The 20492-nt window shown below is 45.2% G+C and overlaps 1 protein-coding gene across 1 annotated transcript in view; it reads left to right on the forward strand.

Annotated features, from left to right (window-relative positions):
- FRMD4A (FERM domain containing 4A) overlaps positions 1 to 20492 on the forward strand; it is a 239649-nt gene that overhangs the window by 107419 nt on the left and 111738 nt on the right. Inside the window, exons 3-4 of the mRNA XM_067564578.1 lie at positions 10417 to 10511; positions 18805 to 18897. Coding sequence (XP_067420679.1) covers positions 10417 to 10511; positions 18805 to 18897 — 188 coding nt within the window. The remainder of the gene's footprint in view (positions 1 to 10416; positions 10512 to 18804; positions 18898 to 20492) is intronic.

The following is a 20492-nucleotide window of genomic DNA, read 5'->3' on the forward strand; positions in this document are numbered from 1 at the left end:
ATCTATCTAGGCATTTTTAATGCACTCATCACCGTGCTACATGCCTGTGCATAGTGTTTATGGTTTTGCTGATGATCATTATGTCGATAATACCATATAAACAGCCACATAGTTCTTACAGTAGACAGGAACAGCTACATTTTGTTAGAGAAATGGGGAGCAGGTGGACTGGAGGAAGAAGAATTGTGTGAGAACTCCCATTTTTCTCGTTTGCTTCCGTTCTGTATCACTCTCCAAGATCTAATGGTGCATGGAGCCTCCCTCCGACCCGGGAGCCCTGGAAGTAGCGCCTGAGCCTGGCTGTGCTGCTTTGGATACAAGCTAAGAGTGACGTCTTATTCTGTATGAATGCAAATTGCTTCCTCTCTTCTGCCTCACCTCCCCAGTTCATGAAGGATCCACTGCACAGCACTCTCAGGCTGTAAAATTCTTGCATCTCAGGTGAGCACCTGGAGAAGTATTTTACAAACAGTTGCCCACCTAATACTTGGGAGTTGGACCCGCTCATGGACTAAGACAAGTTCAGATAGGCTGATGTGCTGACTTTGATGTCCATCTGGCAGCAGCTAAACCTGTCAAGGGGTGATAGAGGGTCCATACAGTGGCAGCTAATGGATGGTTGAGTCTGACTGTGATATCTGAGCCCTTGCCTTTCGGGAAATATGCAATCATGACAGGGACTTTCATTTAGGACAATCTAAAATCAATCTCAGCTAGGATGTTTAGCAGGAGTTTGGAGCCTGCTAGTTTTTAGTCCATTTGACCCACCCGTTTTGTGTTTTGTGCCTGTTTTTAGCATACTAGCTATGTTTGAAATGTGTTTAGAGACAGGCACCGCCATCGTCACATGGATCCACTTTTAGTCCAGACTCAGGCTACGTTTATACTGACGGCGGCAAAGTCACCACCGCCAGATCAATCTTTCTGAATTGACTGAGCGGTCAGCGAGACCCACTCAATCGATCAGGAAGTCGACTGAATAAGTCCACCCCCTCAATGTAAACAGTGCGCAGAAGGGAAGCAGAGCAATCGACGTGAGTTATGCAAACTCCCGTCGACTGCCGTTGAATCGCGTGGTAAGTGTGAACCAGCCCTCAGATGCAAACTTTGGGCCTGATTCTCCACTCACGTATCAATGGAGTAACACCAGCATAAAACTGGTGTAACAGAGCGCAGATGGCTGGCTCGTCTCTCATGGGACAAAACACGTACCAGATCCAAATCCATTTGTGAAGGCTGGGAAAAATGCAGATCCTGATCTGAACTATTTGACTCAGGCCCATCTCTAATTTTACCATACATACTTTTTACTTACAGAATGGGGCACTGTATCGTGCAAAGCAGTGACTCTGAAAAGGATCTAAGGGCCTCATAATGGACAAACAATGCAGCGTGAGCTCTTCATGTAATGCTGTGGTAAAAAGTGCTAATGTGACCTTGGGTGTATAAACAGGGGAGTAGGAGGAAGGTGATTTTACCTCTGTATATGGCTTTGGTGAGACCAATGCTGGAATACTACATGCACTTCTGGGGTCCACATTTTAAAAAGGCTGTTGAAAAACCGGAGAGGCTGCAGAAAAGAGCCACAAAAATTATTTGAGGGCTGGTGAAATTACAGTGAGAAATGTGAAGCGCTTAACCTGTTAAGTTTATCCAAAAGAAGATTGAGACATGACTTGATTACAATGTAAAATTACCGATGGGAAAGTGGTGTGTTCACCATCTCTTGATGTCTTCAAGACAGGACTAGAGGCCTTTCCAGAAGATATGCTTTAATCCAACACAAGTTATCGGGCTCAATACAGGGATAACTGGGTGAAACTGAATGGCCTGTGATATACAGAAGGCCAGGGCAGAAGATCTAGTAGCTCCTTCTGACCATAATCTCTCTGAATCTGGTTTATTGAATCAGATTCTGAGCTCTCACTGGTATAAATCTGGAGTGACTTCATTGAAATCAATGGACCAGATCCTTGGCCCTAGCTCAGGTTCCTTCAATCTTCTTATGGCACAAAGGGTCCTTTCAACCAGCCTTGGGATGGCTGACTATTCACCACCTTCACACACCCTGAGGCAAAGAGAGTGCAGCAGGAGACGCATCAAGAGTGGGAGTAGACAGAGCCAGAGGATGATGCATTCCAGCTAACTGGCCCCTAAGGGACCACTGTAGCTAAAAGAAGATAGAGCAGCCCTTTGGCTGCTCTAAATTGCAATGAAATCCTGTTTGCCAGGTGGCCAAGAGGATTCATCCCAATGGCTTTATTCTGACATTATACCAGTGTACGTGATATCGGCTCTAATTATACTGAACATAGCATAGCGTTAATATTAGGATGCCCATCTAACACCCATATCTTTCTGAGCACATAACAAAACCAGACCAGTGGTGCCAGAAGGAAATCACTTACCTTAGCTGTCAAGCTGCCTGCAATGGCTCAAGAGCATGAGTACCAACCTCAGAGCAGACAGTTAAGAACCTGGGCACACACTCCAAATGGGTTGTGAGTGCTAGACTTATATTTCACCAACCAAGTATCAGGTGTAAATTCCTCAGGCACTTTAGCAGCCTTAACATGGAGTCATAGACAGTCCCTCTGGGTACTCCCATCTATCTTATCGTCCAGCTGAGCCTGCCTTTGTGATAGATGGGCCCTACATCATGAATCACGGTAATATTCAGGTTACTCCCAGTCTCAAAGGACCAGTCGCTTACCTGAGGTCAATCACACCTTAGATTGCACACCAAACACAATGCAAATTCTGTTATAAACTTTGTTTATTTATTTATTCAAAAGGAAATGAGAGTTATTTACAAGGTTAAAGCCGGTAAGAACACATAGACAAATGAGCTACAGTCTTCAGTTCCAACAGATAATAGAAGCTTCTCTAATAAACAATGTCTATATATGTCCTTTAGGGCTAAGCAGCTGGGGTCTTTTTGTTTATGCCTAGAAAACCTTGCGCCCCCCCTCCGAGTCTAAACAGCCTAGAGATACAGCTCCCTCTTGTCAGGGTTTTTATTTCCTTCCCAGCCACTCCCCCAGCTCCGGTGTGCTCTGAGCTGTGAATTCAGCTGATGGGAGTAATTCACTTACATGACTCCTCTCCATGGGGGTGGGGTGGGTAGAGCAGAAAAACACATGTTTTTGTTCTCTTTAACATTCTACAATAGTCCATCGGTGTCGATGGGCCGTCCTTGTTGGCCAGGACGTTACACCAGTTAATGTCTCCCCCCCGTCTAGTGATTTACACAGTCAGAGATGCTTACAATAATACAAATGCTTAAATATTAACTTACAATATGGGATACAGATACTATAAGGGAGATTAATTCATGCAGCAACTCACAAGCATTCCATAAAGTCTAGCCACTAAACACATTCTTATACTCCTTTTTAAATAATATTAACACAGAAACGAGCCAAATTGATCCCAGCTATGAATTTGTCTGCATCCAGTTCAGACCAGGGGATCTTGGCTTGAGCCGGCACCTGGTCTGCCAGCGTCACATCACCCTTTCCCTAATTTTCAAAGCTAAGATTAAACCTCCAGGCCCTGATTTTAACCTGCGCCTCCTTCTGGTCTGTAGAAATGCAAGCTCAATTAACTAAGCCTCCAGTTGTACCCACTGAGATGCTAAACGATCTGATTTGCAGGTATAAAGTGAAGAAAACTGACTAGGTAATGACATTGCCCCCTCAGAGTTAGATGTGATTTCTTCAGGTCAGGACTGAGGCATGTTGGTAGGGTAGGAGAAGTTTGCACTGCTACATTCTATGCAATATTTGTTCTGAGGACAGAGGACTTCGGTCTTCAGGCTTGTTGAATAGCAACTTCTTATGAGCACCACGTTCACTCTTACATACGTGTTACCACCAGAGCTGGCTGAAATTTTATCAGGCAAAACTCTTTTTCCATCCAAAAACGGTCTTTTTACAAAATCGGGAACTTCCATGAAGGATTTTGGTCCCCCAACCACGTCCACGTTTCGGATGAAACTGAAAGATGTAGCCCTTGTTTTGTTTTTCCTTTTTCTTATTGATTTGCCTCTCTTCCACCACCAGCCCTTTTCAGGGGCAAAATGGAGGTGGAGGGAGGAAAAATGTGGTGGAGAGGGAAGAAAAATGATCAAAATAAAAAACATTTGAAAATAAAAATGTTCTTGGCAAATGAAAAAAGTGTTGCCTTTGAAACGTGTAGAACCAAAATGACTTCAGCCTTTACAATCCCCCCTTCCTCTTTTTATTGACCAGCTTGAGCTCCCAGGGGTTAAAGTTAGGGCGAGCAGAGAGGAGAACAGATTCCCTTCATCTAAAAGGCAGCTTCCTCCTCTTCCCGTCCTGGGGAAGGAATGTGCACATCTCCCCCCCTCTCCCTCCTCCTCAGTGAGGGCAGTGGGAGATGCTCCTCCTATTTCAATCTGCTGTTACCTCTTGTTATGTTCCTCAGTTACATCAGTAAGTTGTTACATCAGTAAGTTGCCTGCAAGTCCAATTAAAAAGATACACCTGTATAATAGTATCGGTCCACAGATCAGAGCGGCGTGCAGAGGAATGAGCCACTCGCTGGAGTTAATTTGTCACTTTTGAATGCTCCTTAAAATGGAGCTAAGAAAATGTAGATAGCATTTGCCATGCACTAAAGATCTATTCACGTGTTTCTCCGTGGCTGTCACTCACGTGTGTCAGCTTCAGCCACGGCATCAGGGATATTGGGGGGGGGATTCTCTGTCAACCCAATTTGCATTCTATATACTGCAAAGGAAAGTGGTGTCTGTGGCCACGCCAGCTCTCTGACTACACTGGCTGTTCTGTGATCACATACACATTGGGCTCACGATCCCCTCCACGCAAACAGAGGCCTTTCAGAGGTAGGCACAGGCCATCTCAAATTATGGAACAATCTACTCCTGTTTTTAATGGAAAACAGCTTCCTGTGTAATCATTGGGCCAAACCCTTAGGTACCTGCTCAGTTTTACTCAGCCCTCAGGGTCTGGCCCAATGGCAATGTCACCTGAAGAAAGACTTCAGGATTTGGCCCACAGACGTCGGAGGGCCTTCCTTTTCAGAAGGGCTGAGCACCCATGACTCCAGTTGAGCAGATGAGCGCTCCAGTTGCTCAGCACCTCCGCCAATCAGTGCAAGGAGATGATGAAGGCCTATTGGATCATCTGGTCTCCCACCCCAGCCAGTTTATTGCTTAGTCCTCAGTCCACTTCTGGTTCACAGTGGCACATTCACCCTTGTGAGCCATGTGTCGTTAGTCTCCCTGCTTTCATTTAGGAGTAGGCTCCGAGCAGCGTTTCCACAGGACCCGCGCTGCGCAGGGAGCTGATCGCAATCTAGGCGGCAGAAACTGTGGCTGAAAACCCAGCCCCAGCCCGGTGCTGAAGTTGTGCCTTGCTATTAAGGCAGAAATGGCGAGCTGCTGCAGAGCACTGAAGACCATTTCTGATAAACACCCCTCTGACGTTGCGCAGAGCGTACTGAAGGGTGTTTTGGGTTATTGTGTTAGTAAGGAGGCAGCGCCTAATGAATGCCCATCTGCTCACCTTCCTTCTCCCGGGGGCAGGAGGAAAGCCTCAACTGTTCAAGTGCTGCCAGATCTGGTTGAATTTCCAGACAAGGATATCGTTTTATTAGCCTGTCAAAAGTCACTTGAATAGCCCATTCAGAGAGTTACGTCGATGTATTCCTAACGATCCCCTAGGCACCGCACCAACCTTTGCTTCCTGTATAATTCGGAGGTGAAACTGCCCTGACTATCACAGGCACAGAGGGGCCTGCCTGCAGGGAAGTCCCAGCGGTTCGGCTGTGCAATGTGGGATGGAGCTAGGGAGGCCAGGCAGAAATCCATCTCTGCAGGGGCTCTCGGCACACTGCCATGCAGCAGGGGTTTGGGGACAGGGCGTGTGCCAGCCAAGAAAGGGGCTTCCCCTCGCCAATACATGGGTCCACCAACCTTTGCGCCCAAATAGAGGGAGCCCAGGTTCCATCCGAGGCGGCAGCTTCAAGAAAAACAGCAAGAGTCCTGTGGTACCTTAAAGACTAACCAGTTTATTTTGGCATGCATCTGACAAAGTGGGTTTCTGCCCACGAAAGTTTATGCCCAAATAAATTTGTTAGTCTTTAAGGTGCCACAGAACTCTCGCTGTTTTGCTGAGAACAACCTAATACGGCTACCCCTCTGAGGCTTGAAGAAAGGATTCCTCCCACCTTCTCCCTTCCTCTATCTCATGCTGTGCGTTAGGACCAGGATCTGGGCCGGAGTGACTTCTGTAGTAGAAAGAAAGCAAATTGTATTCTTGTTTCTTAGTTTGTGTTTTTTTAGCGGCAGCCTTCAACGTAGGCAAAATAAGCAGCCAACTAGGGCGCCATGTGGAAGAAAATACTGGAAGACTAGCGCTGGTACCACATCCCTCGCCAACAAACCAACCTTCAGACCTCGCTGATCCAGCTGCCAAGTTTCTGATCACCTGCCCTGTCCCAATTTCAGCTCAGCCACCTGCCGCTATGTGTGGGGGTTGTTTCCCATCATCCTTTGCTGCCTTTAGAAGCATTGCAGCTGCCAGCACAAAGGATTCTGGGGGCTGCTGCTGTCGACTGAGCAGAAATGGAGACAACTGAGGGCAGTGAGGTGTGCGGGTTGCAGAGTAGGCTGGGTGGGAAGGAAACAAAGACCAGCTGAGGCAATGCATCGCTCTTTTGCAGACTTGAGGACACGTTTTGATCTAGTTTACATGGTTGTAAATCAGGAGTAACTCCAGTGTTCCTTATTTACACCTAGGGTAGATCTGAGATCAGGGCCCAGCCTGCAAAGACCTAGTCTGGATGGTATATTTTAACGCAGAGAAGTCCTAATGTCCCAATAATGCCCTGTTGCGCCGCAGGCCCCTCTGCGTCATTGGGCTAGCCTGCTCTTTTTCAGTGTCTAAGTCAGAGGATTTATTAATGCAAAACAAGCATCCTACTGGCAAGTTAAATCCAAAAATTAATAATTAATTAAAACGTGCCACAGACACAGCTAATGAGCTCTTTGTCTATGCAGCTCATAGGAAAGGAGGTTACAGTTCATCCATTCACATCCTGAACTGCAATCAGCTTAACTGTTAACTTTCAGTGCTCAGGTCTGTCTTGAGATGGGGATCCAGGCTGCAACTTCTCTTGTCTCTACCAGCATTTTCCTGCCCTGGGTCCCCTTAGTATCAGTGAGTTCCTGTCACCGAGAATCAGGGTCACTTAAAGACTCATCCCTTCTAGTCCTTTCTGTGCAGGGAAGGAAGGGGCTCGTCCCATAGCACTGAAAAGGACAATAACCTTGTGCAGCTGTGACAAAGCTTAGGATGATTGAGGAAAGTAATCTTAGGGAGGACTAGCAGGGCTTAACTTCAGTCTTAAGCCTCTGCAGGGATGGTGAACCTGGCTCGGAGCCAAGGTCATCTCTGCATCTATTGTTCTTTTCCCTTATCTGCCAAGCCAAGAGTTATCCCATCTTATCTGATCCAAAAGATTTCTGAAGAGGCCTACCCAATAGCAGGCGTGCTGGAAGCAGAGTCTCCCCACTACCCCACACCTTGCCCCTCCTGCCCCACTGAAACAAAGGACAAGGATGGAAATTTTGTTTTTGCCAAGGGTGTTGTGTCAGAAGAATGCAGAGCATGCAAACCAAAAGCAAGGGAGGGAGGCTCTAAACCACTGGTGCACACCTCGCTGGACGACCTCATGCGTTGTATCAATTGGATGCTTCCACTCTGTGGAAGTAATAAGCAAATACTTTGCATTTACTCAGATTAGGAGAGCTCCTTGAGGCTGATGGGTGAACGGTAGCACTAGCGGCTGCGGCCTGCCACTCGAAGCAGGAAGTGCTCAGTGCCCCGCAGGATCAGGACCAGGGCCAGTTGTGCCTATATCATGTTATTTATTTAGCTCTCCTTTTATTTTCTCTTCCTGGTGAAATACCAGATCCAGCCTCCCCCCTGCCTTCCACCCACGGGTAGGGAGGTGTCATGTCACCACATCTCATGCGAGGTTCCACCCTGGCAGGTAGGATGGCCACTGAGGCTGATGTCTGCTTTCTCTGCTCGGCAGCATAATCGCTCCTTTATCGAATATCTGCATAGTAGCAGAGCGGCATCTGCCAGGCGGTGCCAGCTGCAGAGCTCAGTGCCGCGATATTTGCCATTGTCGGGAGCCTGCTTCACCTGGCTCCATCAATGGCCGGGGCTGCACAGACAAGGCTGTCATCGCGCACGTGCTTTGTAAAGTCACCATTGACTCATTTCAAAACAGAAAAGCCTTTCTCTTCCTCCTGCCCCAGCTGGCTGGCTGAAAACGACGCTTCAGTTCCGCTGCGTGTGCTCCTGTGCAGGGGTGAGGATGGAAAGGGAGCCGGGGGGGGAGGGGTGTTCCATTTAGTTGGGCAGGCATGGGGGGAGGGGCTGTCAGGATTCAACCTTAAATGAAATGAGAGGAATTTTGCCACTTTTACTATACTCTATGTCCTGCCACTGATCCACCTAATGTGAGACTGGTGTGATGAGGTATTGAGCTGCCTGCCGGTCTATATATCTATCTAGGTACTCATCTAACCCACAGCACCATAGTGTCTGAGCACCAGACAATTATGAATGGATTTTATCCTCACGGCACCCCTCAGAAGTAGGAAACTATCCCCATTTTGCAGAGGGAGAACAGAGAGACTAAGTGACTTGGCTAAGGTCAGACATCAGAGTCAAGAACTGAAGTCAGGACTTTGCAAACTCACTCCACTTCCCTATCAATTAGGCCTTCTTCCTGTCCGGTAACTCAGGTCCTGTCCATACATGGAGAACACACTGTTTTAGCTACAACCACTTCTAAGCCTGGCTGTTGTTATTTTATTATTTTTGTTGTGGCGTCATCTAAATATCGCAAGCAAAGATCAGGGCCCCACTGTGTTAGGTGCCGTGCAGGCAGGTAATCCCTACTCTAGACATCAGAATGTAAGGGGTGGATGGGCAGGTTGGAGGATGAGGTAACAATTAAATGAACACAGCTGGCACAAAAGCAGAATTTTTGGCTGCCACTCGCCTCACCAATGCCAATGTGCTACCTATGGGCTTCATGGCAGAGGTAAGTTTTAAGGAAGTATTTCAGAGGCTAAGGTAAATGGCTCTAGACTGGGAGTGCAGCAATAACTGGACTCCGTTTAGCATGGGCTGTAGTAGGGATGGGAGATGTTCTTGTGGGTAAGGCCATGGGACTAGGCGCTGGAACACTGTAGTGGGGTGTCAATCATCATCCCCCTCTGGGTCGGAGGGAGGCCACACCATCTCACTGTGTCACCCAGACTACAGTCTAATGGCAGGGGAATTAGCCAGTCAAGTCTAAGGATCTCAGGCCCTCAGGCAGGGCAGAGCTAGTAAGCAGTTTGTGGCAGCAGTGATAGATACATCATTCCTACAGTGCAGAGACCCAGCAAAAGCTCCTACCCACCCCTCCTGAGTCTGTAAATGTCCACTAAGAGTTCCTAAGCTTCGCTAGCCCCAGCATAGTAACCGTGAGTAGAAGCTGTTAGCAGAGAAGTATCCACTGAAAACTGGACAACACGAGTCACCAGATTCCAGGTTTTGCTACAGACTTGACAGTCAACCAGAGTCACTCAAAGGTTTACAAAAGGGGCCCACGTTCAAGTAAATAGAGGCTGTTAGTTTCCAGGCCCGCCACTGCAGCACTACATTTGTTCATTGTGTCCTTTGTCATCTGGTCTCATATACTTAACTTGTAATCTCTTCAGGAGATCTTTTTGTTATGCCTGCGTCCGTTGCTTAGTATAGTGGGGCTCTGATCCCTACCTGGTGACTCTAGTCCCTACTGCCACACAAATAATAATTCATTCTTTTTTTTTTTTAAATGACCCCTTGATTTTTACTTCCAATTGTACCGAGGCATGGTCTGGTAAGTGCTGACCACCCTCAACTCCCACTGACTCTCATTCACTCCATGAGGTGAGTAGAAGTTAAGGGTGCTCAGAATCTTTTGGGAGATGAATTATCTTACAGAACCAGGCCTTTTGAAGAAGAATTTTCATGACTGGCTCCAAATATGAGGACCTTGTTGCGTGGCCGCCATTTTGGTTGACACACTGGGCATTGAACCAGGAGCGAAAAGTGTGAATGGCTACAGCTCAAGCTGAAGAGTCAACATTCCCTAGCCACTCCTTGAACAGCCCCCTATTCTCTGCAGCTCAGGCACCAAGAGAGACCTGTGAATACACTCACCACGGGGTGACACTTTCATTCTATTCCAGCCCCCCGTGACAGGACTGTCTCTTAGCGAATCTCTGTGTGAGGATCTAAGAGATTTCACTGCTAGTGCTAGGGAATATCAAGGGAGTATATCAAACCTAATCTCATGGATCACTTTCTTTTCTTCCAGCCAAAGCTTTTGGCCAAGGAGCTGCTCGACCTCGTGGCGTCTCATTTCAACCTGAAGGAGAAAGAATACTTTGGAATTGCCTTCACCGATGAAACGTAAGTGCCACGATAGACACACCGGGAAGCAACTCTTAGATCGCGAGAAGATTAGATGTCACCTCCTCACCCCATACACAAGGGACAGCACAAAGGCCTATTTACCCACTTATGCCCTTAGTACGAGGCCTATAGGCCTAGGGACTTAAGAAGTGTCTAAGTCTCATACTGCACTTGTCACTTACTGTGTCACTTACTGTGAATTAACTATTGTTTGAGATACACAGAGACATTATCGATCCCTTCCTAGGCAAATGTTAAATGAGCTCTTGTCATCGGCATTGGCAAAAGGTCAGGTTAAGGAGTCTTGGATTTAAAATCCAGTTGCTTCTTCACAATCGTTACTGGTACGACAGAACTGTATAATTAACGTGTTAACAGGATTAAGCAATCAGGCAGGTTCAACAATAATGATAAATGATTTGAGGAACAGAGAAAAAAATCCTTTGAAATCACACTGTCCAAGTCATTTTAGCCCCCATATCAATGTTTCTCAAAAAAGAAAGGAGGGGGGGAGAGAGGGGGGAGGAAATGAAGGGGTTGCAAACTTTAATATTAAATAGAAATGTTTTCATGAGTTTTTAAAATAGAAAATTTCAGCAAAAACAGGGTTCTGGGGTTTTGAGCTCCCCCCAGCTGTGATGAAACCCAAACACAGCAGCCTTGTGAATGTACCAGAGAATAAAGTTGAGGATCACAGTGTTGCTTTCTCTTGGTGCTTATTTTAAAGCTCAGGCTCTTGGAGTAACATGATGATATCAGAACCTCAGCTTTCATTTTAAAAAAGGACGTTTCTAGTCTTTATGGTTGTAGAGAAAATCTTGAAAACATGATGAACTCTTAACAGCTCAAAAGCAAGAAGGCCAATAAAGACTTGACAGTGGATTGACAGCTAGTTTGCTGTGACCACTCTTTGGCATGCTAACTAGTACTGTTTTAATATGCTGTCTTTCTCTCTGTTTGTTTGTAGCCACCTGTTGGTTCTTGTCTTATACTTAGATTGCAAGGTCCTCAGGGCAGGGTCTGTCATTTTGTTCTGTGTTTGCACAGCCCCTAGCACAGCAGGGCTGTGGTCTATGATTGGGCCCCCTAGGTTTTACATCCATATAAATAATAATAATAATTAATAAAAAGGACCTGTGTGTATTATTTTTAATTATGCATTATGTCATGATTTTTAAGCCATTTTTGAACACTTGGGATTGTCAATGCTGCTATCACTAGAAAAATGTAACTAGCCAACCCAATTTCACTTCCCTGGGTGAAGGACAAGCAGAATAGACAGTGAATGAAATGAGGTAGGGATCCTGTGGAAAGATAACAATGCACGAGCAGCAGGGCACTATATTAAGGGGGCATGTAGTACACTATAGATCTATCATTGTTATCCTGTTTCCATGCCCAAGTGGCTTATGGCGCTTCTGTGGAGTACAGATCTCTAGTCTGCAAAGGAGCCGTGATCCGGCAAAGCCCTGGTGAGTATGTGAGTAGCAATGGGATACTGATGCTCAAAGTTACGCACGTGCTGGATTGGAGCCTGAATAAGGAGCACCTCATTGTAGGCCCAGAATCCCACCCAGTTGAGACACAGCAGAAGCATTGATTTCACAGCTGGTGGACATCTCCTCAGCCTTGGGCAGGTCGACAGAGTTTGTGCTTAAAAGAAGAGAAGCAGGAGACAGTGGCAAGTTACTGTAGAAACAGGAGGACTGCCTTCCTTTACTGTTCACTCAGGCCAGGTCTACACTTACCTTGAAATTTGACGGCAGTTGACGGGAGTAACGCAAGCTACACAGAGTAGTTTGCATAACTCCCGTCGACTTCGTAACTCCTCTTCTACTCAGTGTCTTCACTGTACTGCGCTGACAGGAAATGCGTTCCCATCGACGCAGCGCTACGCCACTTGCGGGGATGGTTTCAATGCGTCTACACTGACCGCTCAGTCGATCCGGATAGATCGATCTGATGGTGGCCAATTTGGCGCCATCAGTGAAGACATACGCTCAGTGTGGTGTTTTGAGCGGGAATCAATCTCTGTACCGGAGCAGGTAAGCCACTCAGTGTGCATTGCCCCAGGGGGAAACGGAGCCAGAGAGGATCAGCTGCTCCAGTTGTTCTCAGGATAAATGTAGTGGCACTATTTAAAAGAGGAAAACACAGGGCAAGACGGACATGGATTGAAAATGTGCACCCAGTCCCACAGGCTCTGACTAGGGAAAGTGGGTCACTGTCTACACCCAGTCTGATGTGGAGGGTGGGATTCCTCTGGGGAAATATTACAGAGGAGGTGGTGCTAGCACCTGGATCTAGAGGGAGACTTGTTAGACTCACCTAGGAAAACAAGGCTTAAAAAAAGCCCAGTGGGAGTAAAGATTTAGGTAACAGAAGAGGAAAGTGTAAGAGCCTGACAAACATTGTCAAGCAAAGTGCTCAGGGCTTTGGGGAGCATCGACATGGAAACATCACTGCCTGGCTGATCACCGAGGTGCTTTGTCTGGACTAAGATTTCAAGGTGGGATGATAGAGCCTGTTCACTAGCTCGATGGTACTAATGCCTGCTAAAAAGGTAGCCAACATAAAGCAAGCTGTACTTTAACAGGTGCTACATTGGCCAAATTAAGCCCTGGGGGCCACCCTAGATCAAGGGAGCTAACACAATCTGGAGACATACCCTTAAACCATAGCCTAACCAAAGCCTGGTCTGCAGACCGCCACTGCCCCTCAGTGAGTGCTAACCATGTCAGCAAGGCTTCTTGCCTCCTGGGGAAATAGTACGTTTCTTTTTAACTAACGTATGCATTGTTCCCCCCCTCAATATTAACAGACTTTTGTCCATCGGTCACACCACCAGTGAAATGTAATCATTATTTTATTTGGCTAAACACACCCAAAAAGATAGTTGTGTTGTTAAGGAACTGGGCGGGGACTTGGGAAATATGGGTTTGATTCCTTGCTCTGTCACAGACTTCCTGTGGGCAAGTCACTCCCTGTGCCTCAGTTACTCCGACTGTAAAATGGGAATCGTTTTCCTGAGCTCCTTTCCCCCACCCACTGTTTCTTTAGATTGTAAACTCTTTGGGGAAAGGACTGTCTCACACTACATGTTTGTACAGCACCTAGCACAATGGGACTCTGGTATTGGTTGGGGAACCTGGGCAGCTACTGTTATACAAACAGGAATAATTTAATTCTAAATACTTCTGTGACACAAATGCCACGAGCTATACCTAGTTTTCCTCCCCGACATATAATTTATCTAACTCCAGGTGGTCGCTTCCTTGAATGGCGCTCATGCTTACGCTGACTGAGGCAGAATAGGTTCTGGTTCCTAAATATACTCTGAGTTTGACTTAGCTGCAATTTTAGAAAGGGGAAAGGGAGAGAGAAAGGGAAATAAAGTATTAAAGCAGTTCTTCAAATTAAGATTAAAAAGGTCTATGAGAGTAATTTATTTAGAAATGATTTGAACTGGGAATATCATGACAACCTGAGAAGAAAATCAATAGGAACAACCATTGCATTGGTGACTTAATAGTTTCTTCTCCTAATATAGGGTCATTACCACATTCAGCATGACTAAAATTAGATTGTCAGACCATTATGGGGAAAAGACGTATGCCTCGTATTTTAATGATCATAGAAACGCTTTAAAGCATTAACCATTAGCTGAGGCGCAGCGTAGATCAAAACGATGGCATCTTTATGGCAGGTCAGATGTGGGGCCAAGTACCAACCCTGGTAAAAAGCTAGTAGAGTTATAGATTTAGCTGATGGGTTAGGAAGGATGATCTTGTGCTTAAGGCACTGGCCATGGGGAAATGGCTTTTTTTTTTTTTTTGAACTCCTGAGTTTGTGACTCTCCACTAACCCTCCTTCCTTTGTCATCAACCTTTCCAAAATTCATTAAAGTAAAATCAGCTTTGCAGTGACCGCAATTCAACTTTTCGCCAGGACTGTGCGAACGTTAGAGCTGTATGCAGGTCTGCCAAGCCTCCCGCTCTGCATGTGGGGTTGTTCAACCCCTTGCAAAACCCCAGGTTGGTCCCCCTCCGCCTGCTGTTCCCCATTCCCTATTGCAAGGCCTGATCCCAAGCCCATTCAAGTCATTGGGTTTTGGAGCAGGCCCCTAACCTTTTACCAGAGTGGCTCCAGCAGAGCAATGAAAGCAGTCCCTCATTACACAGGATAAAAATGTCTAATGGATCAAAATCCTCAATCATCGGCATACATTAACCATTAACTGCCCGGATGAAGAAATTTCCTCTGAAGCATCTTGGACTGACCATTGTCAGAGCTAGGATTACTATTTGTATTACAGTAGTGCTGGAGGCTGTGCCAGGCACTGTACAGACACACAGTACAAGCTGTCCCTGCCTCAAAGTGCTTTAAGTCTAGTTAAACAAGAGAGACAAAAGGTCGGAGGGGAAACATAAGCACAGAGAGATGAAGTGAGTTGATCAAGGTCACACAGTGAATCAGCAGCAGACCCTGAAAGAGGCCCTGTGTCTCTTGATACCTAGTTGAGCGGCCCAGCAAATGGACCATGTGGCCTTTCTAAAATGAGCTACCCGTCTGAGCCATTATGGCAGTGTCTCCATTACAAAGTATACTGCTGTGCTGTATCTGCACCATGAATACCGTGCAGTTTCTGGGCCCTCTGTCCCCCTCCCGTGAGTTTTCCATCAAAGGCAAGGATATAGCCCTAACTCTGGAAAAAGCAGAGGCTTAATTTTAATAGGGTTTTGCTGTATTAGTTGATGGCAATTGTAATAATAGTAATCTGTAGGATTTCTATAATGCAGTCAGGACTTAATCATGCCCCACTGTTTGACTTGGAAGGTCAAGCTATTAATCCAGGGATCTCAAAGTACTTTATACACACTAATAAATGTAGATCGGTTTGTTAAAAAACAGGACACTAACCACTAAATCTTTATAACCAAGTCCACCTTGAGGCAAAGTGTTCATTGACATGCTGCTTTCCGTGGAAAACTCTGATGGGAGAAAATGGAAACGAGTCCATGCAATTGTGGTGCCCAGCCCACGCACCAAAATCTATAGTCAGTCCATAAAATAAATGCACCCAATTCCTGTTTGCTCAATGCAGTTACGTATTTGGTATTGACACAACAATTTAACTCCAGCACCTCTATTGGTTGTTGTTCAACAATTTAACTCCAATAGCTCCATAGACAACAACAACAAATTATCTAGGTTTCACTTAATAGATCAACGAAATAATAATATTCAAGCCCCTGCATGGCATAGTGGAGCCTGTGCAGTTTGCACCATTCCTGGTGATTCCACTGATGTAAATTCTTAAGTGAAAAAAATCATCATAGCTAATGAAGATAAAAGCTGTCATGTGCCTCTTAGTTAAATTGTGTTGAGAAGCATCTCCATGCTGGAGCATATCAAGGGGTTCTCCATGCAATCTGTCTAGGAGGTACATAAAAACATCAAGACTACTAGATATCTCGGGCCAGATTCTCATGCCCTTAACTGTGTAGAACAGCACCTTTCTCTGTGAGTATGACCATGAGACGGCTTGCCCAGTGAAGTGCTGTGCAGCATAATATCAAGATCTGGCCCCTAGGTAAAATATGTGCAGATTCTGACGGCTGTTTGCTTCTGTTTTATAAATGTCAGCGGACGCATGTGTGTGCGTGAAAATGCAGAGGGTAAGTGGTCATCTTCTATAAGGAAGTCCTCTCTGCCGAAACATTTGAAGTGGCAACTGTAGATATTTCCCCTGTGAAAGGAGCAACAGAGTTGTCTTTGCACTCGGGTACCACAAAGATAAGCATGTTAAAAATTGCTCGATGCACTAATTTGTAGTTAAATATATACATTAACCAGTTCCTTAGGCTAAAATGCAGCCAGAATGATTTTTTCAACAGCAATAACAAAAGTAACCACCTAAAGTGAATGGTTGTTTTTAGCCCTCTGTTGTTTCCACTGTGGTTGGGGATTGCTGCACGTGTAAGGGAAACGTGGATCTTCCTCTTGATTAAACCCATAGGACTTATACAGTAAGTCCTTCAGCACATTGACTTCAGTGGGAGATTGGCTCCTGGTGTGTCATGCCATCAATTACTTCTACTACCACCCTAGTGATACAGAGGCAAAAGGACAGGTTGAGGACAGAATGGTGGCCTTAGGGTTGTTCTTCCTTGCTTTTGTTTTATACATGTTTACTGAATGCTTGCTATTTAATGGTAGCGTAAGTAGGAATGGATGTGCTTATCTAATTTCAACCTCCTCATATAATGTGGCTTCTAAAGTCCAGTCTAAGTTTTAGCATCACTGGTTTCATGTTCCAGTTAAGAGATACTATAGTTAAAAGGAACAGAGAATGGGAAAAAACGTGCATAAAAATAAATAGAGCTCAGGAGATACAGAAAGTGACTATTGATTTTGGGTTCCTCAGTTTTTGGGTGTCTAACTTGAGACACCTTAAAGGGGCCTGATTTTTCCGAAGATGCTGACCCCCTGCCCTCTGAAAGTCAGGGCCTCTTTCAGGGTTCCCAAGCGGGGCACACAAAATTGCTAGTCACTTTTGAAAATCATGGCCATAGCGTTTGTACTGTATTTGGGAACCCACTTATTAAGTAGGTGTTTCAATCTCTAATACACAGCACAAGCGTCCCTTTAGCTGGAAAACAAATTGTATAAAAATTGAACAAACTTTGGAAAAAACACACAGGTTTACATCACAGGGCAAGAAAGCTTTGGGAATTTGAACTGGGTTTGCAGGTTGAAAAAAAAAATTAGTCTGAGAGGGAAGGTTCAGAAAGGTGAACCTCATGGAGCTTGGAGACTATCCCTAGTTGAGACAGGCAGAGAGAACAATCGTAGACTTCTAGGGAATGCTGACACAGAAAGACTGTCATTGCTTTGGTTCGTCATGAATTGTAATGACCCATTTCTGGATATTTGAAGAGGTAAATAGGTATCATTGACCCAAATGGCCCCACGTGACTCCTTTCACTGCTATAGTCTACAGCACTGATTGTCCAATATTTGGTACGGAGTAAGGTTGGTGCAGAGGACTTCGATAGGAGTTAGATGCCTAACCTCTTTAGGTGCTTTGTGAGTCCCACTGGGTGGTGAGCCGTATCTTTAGGGTGCTTAAATACCTTTATAAATCTGGCCGTCTGGGTCTGACTTTTCCATCTGTAAAATGGGAATAGTGTTGTGAAGAATCGTTAATGCTAAGAGACACTGGGGTTCAGTGGTCTGAGCCGTGGCTTGGGATTCTGGAGGCACGGGTTCTGTTCCTAGTTCTGTTGATAACTGGGGGTGTGATCTAGGACAAGTCACTACATCTCTCTTTCTTCTTTTCAGACCATAAACTCTTCAGGACAGGGATGCTGTCTCTCCCTGAATGAAATCCTAGTCCCACTGCAATCAATAGCAAAATTCTCGCAGTTGAAATCAGGGCCCATTGAATTCAATGGGGCCTGGGCCAGGATTTCATATTACGTGTTTATGCAGTGCCTAACTCAGTGAGGCCCTGATCTCATTTGGGTGGTATTGTAACATAAATAATGATATTTATGTAGCACTGTTCACATATACAGCACTTCACAATGTGTAGAACGTGAAAAGTAACAGAATTCCAGCCCAGGAAAGCTTGTTACATAAAGTCACAAATGGATAAATTGGAGGAGGAAACAATAGAAGCAGGTACCATCCAGGCAAAAGCGAGCAGCATGTGGTAATTGGAGCTGGGATGCTCCGTGGACCAGCCGTGTTTTTCAGGAGCTCTTTGAAGGAGGAAAAAGAAAAGCGTGGCAGGCATTATTGAGACACTATTTCAGGTGAATGGGGTGGCAAATAAAATGTTTGAGACTTTATACGGCTGGGTTTAGCCGTGAGTGAAATATTACAGGCATTGTACAAACTCGTAGCAATACGGATTTTTAATGGAAATCCTGACAGACTTTTAATTATGGAGCCACACCAGAAGCACTGTAATAAAAGGGGAAGTTCTTATCTTTCTGATCATTTGTGTTTTTGTTCTGTGCTGCCAGCTTTCACCCTGACAGATTGAACTTTATGTGTTAAATATTTGGACTGAAATGTTCCCAAGATGATATCGCCTCTTTTCGTCAAACATTTTATGTGCATATCTCTAATATCATACAATATAGCCTAGGGCAAATAGCATACGTTGCAGTTTTTCTGTGTATGCGTGTGTGTGTTTTAATACCTCTGCCCTCATTACAGTTGGTAGCAGGCAGCCTCTTGTTGCTAATGTGACTAAGTACCTCTTCTCTTCTCTTACCAGAGGACATTTAAACTGGCTTCAGCTGGACCGCAGAGTGCTAGAACATGACTTCCCCAAAAAGTCAGGACCAGTTGTTTTGTACTTCTGTGTCAGGTAAGTAGTGCATGATTGCCCGCGTACCCCATGACACACAATTAAAATTACACATTTCCTAGAGGTCAACAAAGTGGGCCTTTCTGTTCTTGGTTTGCTTTTCATAAGGCTCCACAAAGATGCATGTAAAAATAACAGTAATAGTTAACTGAGGTACTTTTTGATCTCACAGTGTCTGATTCTTCAATTCACACCAGTCAATCAGGAGTAATCCCATTGTAATCAGTGGAGTTACACAGTGGGAAAGCCGGTGTGAGGGGAAATCAGGCCCTGAGTTTTTTGTATATTAAGGGCAAGTCTACACTACAAAATTTAGTGGACCTAAGTTAAGTCGACGTACAGCCACCTCAGTAATTAAATCGGTTTTACACATCCACACTGTTTGTGTCAGGGTGCACATCCTCACCAGGAGTGCTTGGACTGATTTAACTGCCAATGTGGGGTATTGTGGGACTGTTTCTGAAAGGCAGCAACAGTCAATGTTAGCAGTGCAGTGTCTACATTAACTACATGGACTGAAGTGCTATGCCTCTTGCAGAGGTGGAATTATTAAGTCGGTGTAGTGGGTGTGTTACATCGGTGGGAGATACATTTTCGTGCAGATGCTTACAGAGTTAGATTGATGTGAGGCAGCTTATGTCAACCTAACTCTGTAGTGTAGACCAGGCTTAACTCTTTCTCTGAGTGTTAATTGAGCACAAATGGAAGGTAGTGGGTTGGCACCCCTGCAGAGTGAAGACCTCTTGTTGTCAATAGAACAGGTACAGCACAAACGTTAGCTTCTCCTGCAGTACCCTAACAACAGAGCTCAGGCCTGACGTAGAGTGACCAGCGTGTTCCCGTTCCGACTGTTCACAAGAGCATCAATTAGTGCCAATTGTCTTGGTTGGTTGTTTTTGTTTGTTTGTTTTAATTTGGACACTTTTGTACTAAAAACTGTATCGAGACCACCAGCTTGTCACACCTGAGCCATTAAACAGTCACAACTTTGGTCCTTATCTACCCTGGCTGAATTTGAAGCAGCCACCTAGAGAAAAAAATACCCATTTCCACTTCATCAGGCTATCCATTTGCTCTGTCTAAGAGCACTCACTGTGTCCATTATTAAATTCATCTCAGGCATAACTCCACTGAAGTATTGCACTCCCCACACCAGATATTCAATAGCACATTTATCTGGGCACATTCTGGCAGCAGATGGGCCAATGGAGGTATATAACATTCCAAATAGCAAGCATCCCTCCTACCAACAGACCAGGAGAGGCGTTCACCTGCTACAGTAATGAGCATGGTATAAGAACCTATATAGAATTAGGGAGCTCTTAAGTTCCACCAGTGTGGAAGATTCTACTGGTTCTGGAGAGATTCCCCATCTGGGGAGTTCTGTGAGAATCGGTAAAGTTTTTCAAACCATTGAAACTGTTGAAGTGCACCCACTGTACAGAACTTTTCTTGTCTCTGAGGAAGATATTTTAACACTTACTTTTAATAGATCACTCATGTTTATAACTAGTATGTGAAATGATAATGTGCTCTGTTTGATGGACTTTCCATTTCAATAGTGCATTGAATCCAACATCATCCTGCTCAAAAGT

This window comes from Emydura macquarii, unplaced genomic scaffold, assembly GCF_026122565.2.
Source record: "Emydura macquarii macquarii isolate MOO-44397 ecotype Brisbane River unplaced genomic scaffold, CSIRO-AGI_Emac_v2 contig_2636, whole genome shotgun sequence".
Classification (NCBI taxonomy): domain Eukaryota; kingdom Metazoa; phylum Chordata; order Testudines; family Chelidae; genus Emydura; species Emydura macquarii.